The sequence below is a fragment of the Diuraphis noxia genome, unplaced genomic scaffold (assembly GCF_037042655.1).
Source record: "Diuraphis noxia isolate RWA-SAM2 unplaced genomic scaffold, SU_Dnox_SAM2 contig0005, whole genome shotgun sequence".
NCBI classification, from domain to species: Eukaryota; Metazoa; Arthropoda; class Insecta; order Hemiptera; family Aphididae; genus Diuraphis; species Diuraphis noxia.
The window spans coordinates 25,567,747-25,580,521 of record NW_028301715.1 but is presented as its reverse complement, the minus strand read 5'-3'; the positions used below and the strand labels follow the sequence as shown (position 1 = coordinate 25,580,521).

The following is a 12,775-nucleotide window of genomic DNA, read 5'->3' as shown; positions in this document are numbered from 1 at the left end:
ACGTATTATTGTTATTATAACACTGCAGTCATTATGAGTGCGTGCATTTTTATAATGTTTGAAAAAAATAAAAAACCCTTATACAGTTCTAAATTCGCGTATATACGACAAAACAATACTATGTAGTAGGCTGTAGTTGGGTATACATTTTTAAAGCGGGGAAGGAGGCTTATTTTATTGCTAAGCGCCCATCATCGCTATATCGCGTATAAAAAGCGATTTATTATCATAATATATCATCATAATATACCTGTCATACATAATATAATATAATATGGTATATCGTGTCTCGTACATATTTCGGATTATATGACGACGGATTTCGAGACCGAAGCGTCCGACACTTGCACATTGTATATAGAATAATATGTACCAAGTAAGTCGAAACTTTGGGCGGGCGGTCCCGCGGTCGGAGGGCGTCTGGAGCGCGGGTCCCGCGAGCTCGGACGCCATTGGTCCGTCTCCAGGCGGCCGGTCCCTTTCTCGACCCCGCCGTGACAGACCCTTCGCCGGCTCACTCGCGTCGCATTCACACGCGCTCGTCATAGTATACGTTATTATATACGACGAGATATTGTGCTGGATCGTCATCCGTTCGTCGTACACCGTCCGCACGACTCGACGAACGATCGCGGTATAAGTGCATAGTTGAATTGCAGTGTTTTTGGGGCGAATGGGACGGAACACGGAGCATTTGCCTTAAGCACGACATCGAGACGACGACGACCGATTCGTCTCATAATAGTTATTATCAAATATTAAAAGCGTGACACTCGTGATTTTTCGACCGTCCCGCGTTCAGGCTGTATAACACATTATAGGCGCCGATAATATATCATTATTATTATTTGTTTCGCGGCGTCCGAGGAAACCGAGATACCTTATAACCACCGGACACAGGGCCGCAGACACGTTATTTTTCCACACCATAGCAGTGTATAATAATATAATTTAACGAATTCGGTGGATGATTATTGCGCGCGCCGGCCGTACCCTATAGACACGTTTGCACACGCTGCACGGATGACCGAGGACAAGAATCTCACTCCGTTTTCCATAGCGGACATACTTAAAAGCGACGACCATGTGGCCCGCCAGGGAGACGACGACGTGGCCGTGGCGGCACCTGCTGCACATCACGCCAAGAACTGCGCTGACGGAGCGCTGGACATGACCAATAACAACAAATGCGCTAACAAAAAAGGCAAGTCCACATATTATTATTATTATTATGCTGTCGAGCTAAGCTATTTCTTTGTAATATAATATATTACCATATCTATATAATATAGATATTTAATTATGAGCGATAAACCCATTTAAACTGGTTATTGTTTTATACCGTAACAAATATTATAATACCGCTTATTTTAGTATTGAAAATATTACGTAGTACATCACTCTCGAATCTTTTCATACATTATTTTAGTCGTATAATTAATAATTTATTTGTTTGCTCGGTAACAAGTTTTGTACAGATATTATGTATCTTTATTAATACAGTTTAGATTTTATGAAAACGTACTCCAAGTTATACCTATACTAGATACCTACAATTACAATTACAATCAACTAAAAGAACTGATATTTCAGTTAAGCAAGAAGTGCGTTTAGAATATTTAACTCATTCCGCGTTATCCATCGTGGAAATTAAACAACATAACATTATTTCGGATATATCATATTTTTACGATTTTCAACTCTAAAATTCTCATTTAAACAACATTTGTAGACAAAATTATATTTTATGATTTATTAGTTATTTTTATAAAAAGTTTTTACTATAAATTAATGTACCTTACTTATACATGTTTATTTATATATTTATAATATGTATCTATGAGTAAATAAATAGCTTAATATTTAATATTAAGCCCCAATTGCATACATATTTTTTTGCGCAACATATGCCATTGGGTGTGGAATGGTACGGTAGGGATTATTTTGTGTATTTGTATATAGGTTTTTAAGTTGGTAGATTATAACACGTATTTGTGTATGTGTAGCAAGGATATGCTGCTAAAAATCCCGGGTGGTCACCCATCCGGAAGCTAGTAACTGGGGCCCGTACGTACGCTCAGCACGTTTCCGCAGATTGAGTGTACGCCAACAAAGCCACTGCAGCATACAAATTGTTTTTTTTTTTTTTTTGTAAAATGTCAAGACCTGCTGCACTGTGCAGCACTATTACAGAATGTCAATAGTGTTTGTTCTTCTATTGATTACCTACGATATTGAATACTTGTCAATTTCGTCGAGTTTATCTTCTCGTCGACATGAACGAGGAGGACTATAAAAATTAGGAAAGCCAACAACCAGGACAAAAAAAAAATTTTCTGTGAACGATTTTTCTAAACTTCGGTCAATTTCACTTTTCAATATTCGAAAACTGTAAAAGTTTTTTTCAAAAGATATTGTATCTAAAATTATGAAATTTGCAAACATATTACTTACTTTATATTACACGGTACGTCCTATAAGTCTTGAGACTAATGTTACTGAAGTTACAAAAAAAAATTAAAAAATGTTTTAAGCAATTTTTTGTTCAATATATAGTCACCATGATTCTATACACCTTCTCGCATAATCACCCAATTTTTCCATAGCCCGTGAAAAGTTAGCTTCAGGAATGTTCTTAAACTTTTGGGTTGTCACTTCTTGAATCGTTTCAGTGATTGTAAAATGGTGCCCCTTGAGCTCCATCTTAAACTTTGGGAACAGGAAATAGTCCGGAGAACTCAAATTTGGTGAATACGAGGGGGGTGGGCGAGGATTGGAATCATTTTTTGGCCAAAAATTGAGTGACAATCAAGAATCAACGTAGTGTGTGCTGGAGCGTTATTGTACAAAAAGCAAAAGATCGATATTTCCACAAAACAGGCCTAACGCGTACAATTCTTTTACAGAGACGATCCAAAACGTTTTAGATGTTAATAACTTCCCAGGATTTTATAATTATCTAGATACTATAGTATTAATTTTAGAATGGTTGTTTCAAAACTTATCGGACGCACTGTGTTTAGTATTATTTTATTATTACTTAAGAAATTGACAGTATATTTAAAATCACATTAAATCCAATGAGTAATCAAACGTAAGAAGTTTACTTATATTATACTTAAGATCATAGATAAGTTTAGATATATAATTAAATTCTTATTTTCAAAAGCCAAAACTAAAAAGTTCTACGTTACCCTTTCTTATTGGGTATTCGGACCTTTTTAACCAATATATTTATTACTTAAAGTGATTTTATTTGTTCAAATTCGTTTTGATCATGTTAAATGAAAGTTGAATAATACAAATTTGATTATATTGTTTAACACAAATTCAGTACACAAATATATTTTTCTTTTTTTCTAATTTAAACGAATATGGTATCGTATTTTTTATCGAATTTTATCTAAATACAAGTATTTAGTGATTTTATTTTTTGATTGGTAATATATATTGAAATTTGATGGAGTGGTTGGAAAAATATGAAAATTAGTAAAATTAGCTTTAATTGTTATTCTCTTTACACTCGTCAATTGTTTACCATATGATTTGATGTTAATAGACTTATTTGCCAATTAAATAATACCAATATAATTGTATTGATTCATTCATTTTATTTCATGTTAGAGAGTGTATACAATATACATCTATAATTTATTTATCAGATCATTGTGGATTCTGACTATGACTATAGAGTTTAAATGTTTCACTAAAGGAAGGGAAAATTAAAACGTTCATGTTTTAATGTAAACATAATTCTTAATTTAAGAATAAATAAACAGAATTAAAACGTTTGTTCATTTAATAGTATTCATAAACATATAGATAAATGTGCCCACTAATAGTGCGTTTGGTATAAGATATAAGTATATAAATAGTTTATTTTCATAATAAATCAACACTTTAAAACGAAAGTTATTTGGCCACACTTAACAAACGACATATGAAAATGTTAAAACCAATTTATTTTTCACAAACATTTTTGTACTTATTGAAAGAATTTTAAATTTTCAACGTGCAAGTAAAGTTAGCTTTTGAATTCGTATAATGTTTGTAATTATGAATATTACACGAGTCATAATATATGATAGTAGGTACTTTACTTATAGGTTCTATATATAGTACCTTTAAGTAGAAATTTAGTGATTACCGAATATCAGTACCTATATATGCCATATTACCATTTGAAAATTGCCAACATAAAATATTATCTAAGTTCTCATGAATTATAATAAAAACACTGAGATTCACCAAGCATACTTACTCTCCATGTTTTCATTTAATATTAAGAATTCATTCAAGTTCTGGTTTTTAGATTTAAAGAGTGCGCTGCAGTAATACAACTTGAATAATTTTTTAAATGAGAACCTCCCTTTGTTAACTGTAAATTATTTGGTGAATAATTTGTTTTTGAAAATTCAAATGAAAAGTTTTTTAGTTATTAAAATGTTTATATCAAGGATAATAGTGCTTAAATAAGGTTTTACAATGGTTAAAAATAGATCTAATATCGGATTAAGAATTTATTATATTTGAATCGTTTTTATAAATGATATAGATTAATAGATTAATATAAATTAATACATTTTTAAATTTTTTTTAACGGTCATTGTCTCCATATCTTCAAACACCTTACCGTAGACATATAATGATCCTTAGAATACATATTTAAATAACTCAAGTTATAAACTAGTTGTTTAAATTTTGATTTTAAAAGGTATAGGTATATAACAATATTTTTAAAAAGTTATTTATTTTCTCATTTTAAAAATAGAAATTTGTATCACCCCCCAGGCCATTTAAAAGTAGTACAAAAAAATTCAAAAATATAGTTTTAAATATTTCAAAAATAGGAGTTTTAATGAATTGATTATTTAAAGTAAACGACGGTGACAAAACTTAGAAGATATACATACTCTGTATGTTAATTTTTATTAATTGACAATTTCTTGTATTTTTAAATTTTTATCTTTTATTCCATGACAATTTTAAATTCAAATTTTAGAACCTACGCATATTTATTATTTCTACTTTAAAAGCTACCATAAAATTCCATACCTATTCATTATTGTCAATTTCATTTGAATCATAATGTACTCATAGTTGCCACGAATATGGTATCATTTCGTTTAAGTGAAAGTCCATCATACTGTCTTCTATACATTGGATTTTACTTATACTCGTGTATGAGGCGTAATTTTAAAAATTGACGTTCATTGGATTGCAGGTGTTATGTAACATAATGTCACCGTGATTTTTCCGTAGCAGATGAATCGGCCTGTTTTCAGTTATCACTACCTATACTTAAGCAATTCTATAAATTTTCTATGGATTAGGAGTATGCTGCAGGAACATATTGGTTCTGCGTTTTTTAATTATTACATATTATATAAATGTAAAGTATTAAAATATAATATATAATATGTTTACGTACTTAAGTTACTTATCGTTTTATTTTAATCACATTATTGCTTTTAAGTATATTTCTACGTTACGTGGGATGGTCAAAAACAATCATAATGGACCAGAAGGTTTTTGAAGTGTACACATTTAAAATGATGATAGCATAAATATATAGAGACTCTCCTGTAACAACAGCAGCGGTAGTTGCAGCAACAACAGCAATATCAGACGACATAACGATATTCTATTATACACGGACATAATATACCCATTAAACGATTAAACAGCCGAAAAACGAAAATTAATTTTAATCGTGATAATACCGCAGTAATCACGATCGTGGTTGATGTTCAGCGGAGGGGAGTGTATGTTTAAGTCGCCACTTATTACGTCACCGATGACTATTTTAAATACATACTAATAATAATATAATAAAAAAATGTATGTATACACCGTGGCCCGGCCGAATGACTGTGTGGTGCACGATGTATGTGTTTAATACCGCATCATTGATGATATGAATACTAGTGTTTACAATCAATGGCGTTATACTACGTATATTTTATAATAGTATAGTTAGGTGAAATGATATTATAGTTTTCTCTCTCTCTCTCACTCTCTCTCTCTCTATCTCTTCCAATATTTCTCCCTCTCGTCCACACCTCATCCAGTAGGTCAAATTTCACGCTCTCCACCGGGTCATCATATTTCATATATCTCATTCGTTTTGATCTGTAGAAACTCTTCCGATCGAATCTGTCCGTCTATAGCACGAGAGCTCATGCCTTTGATTATCCACTTGAACGCGCGCGAGCTCACCCCTCGTATGATGGTTGCGGTGGGTTCCACGAGGCTGTATAAGTATAACACGGTGTTTGGTAGTGGATGGTGGTGGGGGTTCGGGGTCGATTGATAATATAATATATTATTATTTTATGTCCCGTATAGGTAAACAAACGGTGACGGCTGCGATGGAGCTCGTCACAAGACGAGCAAACAAACGGATCACGTATTATTATTATTATTTTATACGAACCAGCCTATACAATATTATATATACAAGGTGTAACAGATAGAACTGACTTTAGGACTAACTTTTTTACATTAATATTTTTTATTTAGTTATTTTTTTTTGTTCATTAAGTGAACATATAACACTACATGATGCATAATACATTTATTTATTTATTTTTTAGTACTTACAGAAAAAAATTAATTTAATTTAAAAATTTTTTGGATAAATTCAAAATAGTCTATTTGTGAATCTGAGTATAAAAGCAATTTTGATGGTAGTAAAAAGATTTATCTAAGTCAAGTAGTTAATTTTTTAGAAATTTTTTTTTAATTCAATATTTTTTTGGTTAAATTAATTCGGAACACAATAACTTTTTAAAAATATGATTTTTGAGAATTTGCTGACACGAGTATATTATTTCTTAAATTATTTATTTATCATAAAATATTAAAAAAATTGTCATACGATGAATTGGCATAATTTTTTTTTTTTTTTGGTCCGGTCTTTCTGTTACACCCTGTATATATAAACGTGCGTTTTGTTTGGAAGTCAAGTGCGATGCATTAACACAGGAGTCTCGCGGTGAGTGCTCTTCCGACACCCCGCACACCCTGCAGCCTCATCATCTCCTTGCTACCGCTGAAGTATTATATACAGGCGTCGTATTATATATAATAACATATGTGTGTGTATATAAATATCTGATTACCGTCCTCCTTGACAGCTCGAATCAATTAGAAAGAATAAGTATATAATACGGTATTATTACGCGAGGGGGCTAGAATAAATGACCTCTGCTTCGATAACTAACCGCGAGTTTTGTATTAACTGTATATAGTAATTTATACATTATTTTTTTTATATATTTATTCCTAGTATCTATAGTATCTATTATATTTATAGTTTCAAGTTAAAACTTTCAACGTCATAAATTTATAAATTTATAATTGTGAATCCATAAATATTAATGGTTTATGGTAGTACAACTTCCGCTTAGTAGTCCACAGTATTAAATCGAAATGAATCAAAACTCTATATTAGTTATCAAAATGGTTTGAAAATATTGCTCATTTAAAATGTTAGAAAATGTTTCGATATATGTTATACGTTAAGTATATTTAGAATACAACATCTTCACCCCGTCGCAATACTAATAATTGATTCGGTTTGATAATATAATATTGTTTTGTAATTTTTATTTCTATTATCATCACTATACTGCAGTGATATTTAGTCATTTACCGTCACGAATGTCAACGAGAGACCCACTGTGCGACGGCGCGGCGGCGACGAAAATCGTCGACCACAACAAAACCGATTCCCCTTTGAATACTTTTATTTGGTATTGCAGCTACAGTCACACACGTAAATAGGCCTATTAAGTGCAGCAGACGTTTTTAGGTCCGGAAAACAATTAATGAAAAAAAAAAAACAACAACAATGTACGTGTAGTATTATAGCTAGTCCATAATATTATATTTATTTATGTAACAGTTAATGGTAGTGTTATTATCTGGTGTATAGTGCGGGGAGGGGGGCGAGGGAACCGACTAACACAATGATAGTGTATTGTAATAGTTTTAGGAGGTGTACCTATATATATAATATAAGTTATATATATATAGGCGCCCATACCGTCCATTAGCAAAGGTACATGACACGATCGCGATGGCGTAGTATTATAAATGCGAGAAAGAAAAAAGTGAAACGGCGCGTGCTGTACGCGTGTCAAGGTAAAAGCATGGGTCCTGTACAAGTGGTGCAAGTGTCACGTCACGTCGTTTACATTACCCATATAATAATAATATTATTATATATATTGTTGTCATTTCTTATTATGCATCGCAGGGGCAAGCGGCGAAAAAATATTAAAAACCTTTTAACGCTATTAGCCGACGCTGGGCACGGGCTTGTACGACCACTGCCGTTACCGCGGTTATGATACCTATTATACGCGTGCATAAGTTAGGTACACAATATTATTATTATATAAGTACGCAAACCGTTATGTCATTGTTGTCGTATTCCCATGTATACAAGGTCGTGTAACAGATAGAACTGACTTTTCCACTAACTTTTTTTCACATTAATATTTTTTATTTATTTTTTGTTCATTAAGTGAACCTAGCATACATGTATATTGTATAATACATTTTTTTATGTTTAATTTTTTAGTAAGCACTGAAAAAAAAATTGGTTTAGTTTAAAAAATGTTGGATAAATTCAAAATAGTCTATTTGTGAATCTAATTATAAAAACAATTTTGATGGTTAAAAGATTTATCTAAGTCAAGTGGTTTATTTTTTAGAATTTTTTTTTGAAATTCAATAGTTTTTTGGTTAAATTAATTTGGAACGCAAAAACTTTTTTAAAAAATATGATTTTTGAGAATTTGCTGACTTGAGTATAATATTTCTTAAATTATTTATTTATCATAAAATATTGAACATTTTTGTCATACGATGAAGAGATCTTTCTGTTACACCCTGTATGCCTAATATTATTAAATAGCCGCAAATGCGCCTGACGGGAGGCCGACGACATTTTTTCGATATACTATCCGACAATTCTCGGTGCAAAAGTTCACAGCTACATATGTGTTATAAAATATCATACCATATAATTTGTCTGTAAGAATATTATAATATCGTGTGTACAGGGTGTTATATTGAGCTTTGATAAATGATATTATTTACCACCACTTTGTGATAGCCTATACCCGTTATATTACGCATTATTCTTGTAATTATTGAAAGTAATAATATTAAATATTTTTAATTAGGAAACTGATTTATTTAATTACGCCTACAGCGTCTGGCTAGAATTCTAAAAACATTTATTATAATATGTGTATACAGCGTGCACACTTAGGTAATACGATTTTATAGTAATGTGCTAAGGAAAAAATGGTCAATATGTTATTGTAATACTCCCTATTACTTTTTATAAATTCGAACTGCACTATATATTATATTATATTATTTTAATTGCTTAACGTACAATAACTATAATACTATATATAGCTGAACAAATCATATAATTAATATTTTTGTGTATTATTATTTTATTATAGGATTTTTAATTAAAAAAAAAAATAGTCTTTGCAATAGTAATTATATTCTGATGAAAAAAAAGTGGGTAAGTCTTGGATATATAGCTCTGCTGTACAGTAGGTTACAAGTGGGTTACTGTAATGGATGGAATTAAATTTGAATCCAATGATATTATATCATTGTATACGAAAAACGATTCTGAGCGGAGACGGTTTACCTGTCAAGGATATAATATTATAGATTATTATTAAGTTATTAAATATTTGACTTTCCGGTGAACATTTTTTTTGTTTTTGTTTTATTAAGGTAGACAAATCTATAAGGAATCTTGAATTAAATTTTCAAATCTTAGATTTAAAAATAAAATTTTTTGTGAATTTCTATCTAAGGTAATTTTACCTTAAAACATTGCCGTAAGTTTTACATGTTTAGTCAAAATTTTAATTTTAAATGCTTATAAAAAAAATTTTGCGTATGTATTTTTAATATTTTTCAACTGCTATTCTAACAATATGTTAGGTGTCTTGAATTAAATTTTCAAGCTTTTTTACCCAACAAATACATTTTTATCGATCGATTTTAATTTAAATAAAAACTAATAATAATCGAAAATTGCATATGACTATTGACTATAAATAGTTCAACTTAAGTCGAAATTGTTTGAAAATTTTATGGTGGGTAGAAAATACTTATATAAACATTAGGTGAACATTTCATGTACCTCGATGGTCATTTGTTTTAAAGTTACATCAAAAACCAAAATCGATTTTTTCGAAAATTGATTAAGCGTAAAAAAAACACGCATCATTGTAAAATCAATACATTCCTCGCTCCGCTAAGAATCTAAAAGTACTTAACACCTGAGTTTATTATATTATATATAATACAAATATATTATTTTGATTCTCAAAATTCTGTAGTAAAGATTTAATATGGAATAATTTTCTTTTAAAATCTGTAAACTCAAGGTACTAACTCTTTCATACAAAATATACAACACATTATGCTTGTATTTTAATTTAAAATATCATTTTTTCATATATAAATACGTTATTTTGGGTAAAAACTAGTGGGTAGATAAAAAACTAAATCTATAATAACAGCAGGAAATTGTATTGATAATTTTAAATACTTTTTTAGTTGAATAGCTGCTTAATTTCTTTACTTTTAATTGTGCATCTTGTATTTGTGTGTTTTATGTGACCGGTTATTGCGCTAGAGATGGAGTTAGGATTTCCCTTTCCTAAATTATGGTTTTAACGATAGGATATCAAATGACACTTGATTTAGTGAGTTGGTTTATCCATTAGTGGACTCGTTTCCGCGCTCAATCAAGTTGGCTGAATTGTTTTAACTCATTAGGTTTCGGTGATATGAGTGTTCTCATTTGAAACATAACCAAAAAGACCATACTTTCGTATATTTCGATCATCAATTATAGCTGTTGGATTTTTCTGTTTAGCTTACAAGTGCTGGTCTAGTACAATGCAATCGGAAACGTTCCATACAATTTAAAAAGATTAAAAAAAAAATCACTTACTTCGTTACACTATTGAAGCAAACCACCGATCTAGTAATAAATTCTCAAACTAAGTTGTAAATTTCTAAACACGAGTAAAACCTATTTTGGCTATCGATGTGTGTCTGAATTAGTGGTATTATAACTTTTTTCATTTGAATACTTTTGTATTTGATCTTGTTGACACTGATCTCAATAAGATTTAAATAACAATTTCCATGGCATATGCTTCAAACTACGTAAAACTGGTTAAACATTTTTTTGGTTTTACCAGTATTATATTAACTTCAGCCTAGAGATTGGTTGTAACGTCTTTAAGTATAATATTTAAACAAATATTACATTAATTAGGTAATTATTTTTTTGTAAATGATTAGTCATCATTGATGACCTAAGTAGGTTAGGTTCTGTAGTGTTACAAATATGAATTATGTGTTTTGATTTTGGTTAGGTTACCTGTATATCCAAACCGACACCAATTTCGAAGGTTAGGTTAGGTAAGGATGAGGTACCATCGATTTGATTGCCAGGACTTCGTTGAACATGATGTATATTTATAATGTATTTACGTGTTTCAGATGATTTTAAATTCCACGATGTCGAATACCAGAGGAGAATCGAACTTTTGGGTAACGGGGACTTTATATTCAATCGGACGGGGGACCACCGGAGTGCACTATCACGATTCTTGCGGACTCACAGTGAGAGACCATTGCACATACAACAACGCAAAAAACGGTCTAGAGCAGCTTTCTCGCACACCCAGGTCAGTATACTATATTATCTATATGTACTAAAAGTTTAAACGCAAAAACTTGCAGCTAACTAAATGTTAAATTAAGAAACATCGAATATTGAAAAAAGTAATTTTATTTTTGTAAATAAGCATATTTTGATGCTTATTCAAATGTATAGTATATAATAAGCCAATGGCTAAGAGTAGAAAGATCGAAAGTACCACATAAAAGTAGTGCTTCGTTATTATAGCACTCAGGGGCGGACTGGCAGGGCGGGTAAGTGGCCATACCCACCCAGGCCCTCTAGACATTTTATGTTTGGGCCTTGAGCTATATTTGTTATGTTTAATAATTTTTCAATTCCACACAGTAATCATTACCACGAAAACGAAGACTGCAATATTACAATAGGTACTATTTACAAAAATTAAGTAACTGAAACAGTCAAACTGCAGCCGCGAAGGCTATGAAAGTTATTTTAGATTCATTTTTGGAATATGTGTAATCTATTAATTTTTTAAAACAATAATAGTTATTAGTATTAAAAATAGTGTTTAAATTAAAAACAATACATTTATTTTATTTGTACCTGAAAAAGATTTAAGATTTAAATATTGAAGTAACTTGTTTTTTTATTATGTGGAACTTGGTTATATAAAAAATTTTTTTTTATTCATTTTATTTGTATAATAAAGTTTAAAAATTTTAATATTGAAGTAATTTGTTTTACTTTATTATGTTAAATTTAGTTGAGTATAAACCTACAGAATTTTTTCATTTTGTTATAAGTTCCTTAAAAAGTGATTTTATTTAAAATAAACATTGTAACACGAGTCTCTTATCTGGTAGTTTTAAAACTTATACCCACCTAGGCCTTCAGGGCCTCAGTCCGCCCCTGATAGCACTCATTTAAAATTTAAGAACTCATCGATTAAAAATATAAACTATATAACTATAGTTTATAGTCTACAGCTTGGACTCTGAATCTAAACGGTTTTCCGTCTGTGCTCACAAAATTATCATATAATAATTTAACATCTAACTATGTGGT

The 12,775-nt window shown here is 30.6% G+C and overlaps 1 protein-coding gene across 2 annotated transcripts in view; it reads left to right on the top strand.

The window, feature by feature from the left end:
- The window catches only part of LOC107163503 (uncharacterized), a 45,861-nt gene that overhangs the window by 30,908 nt on the left and 2,178 nt on the right, over positions 1 to 12,775 (top strand). The window contains exons 1-2 of one of the 2 annotated variants that reach the window (XM_015510967.2): positions 522 to 1,204; positions 11,566 to 11,753. In XM_015510967.2, the coding sequence (XP_015366453.2) occupies positions 1,024 to 1,204; positions 11,566 to 11,753 (369 nt within the window). In that variant the 5' untranslated portion in view covers positions 522 to 1,023. Of the gene's footprint in view, positions 1 to 521; positions 1,205 to 11,565; positions 11,754 to 12,775 lie in introns of those variants that run through there. The other variant, XM_089229626.1, reaches the window with a different exon arrangement.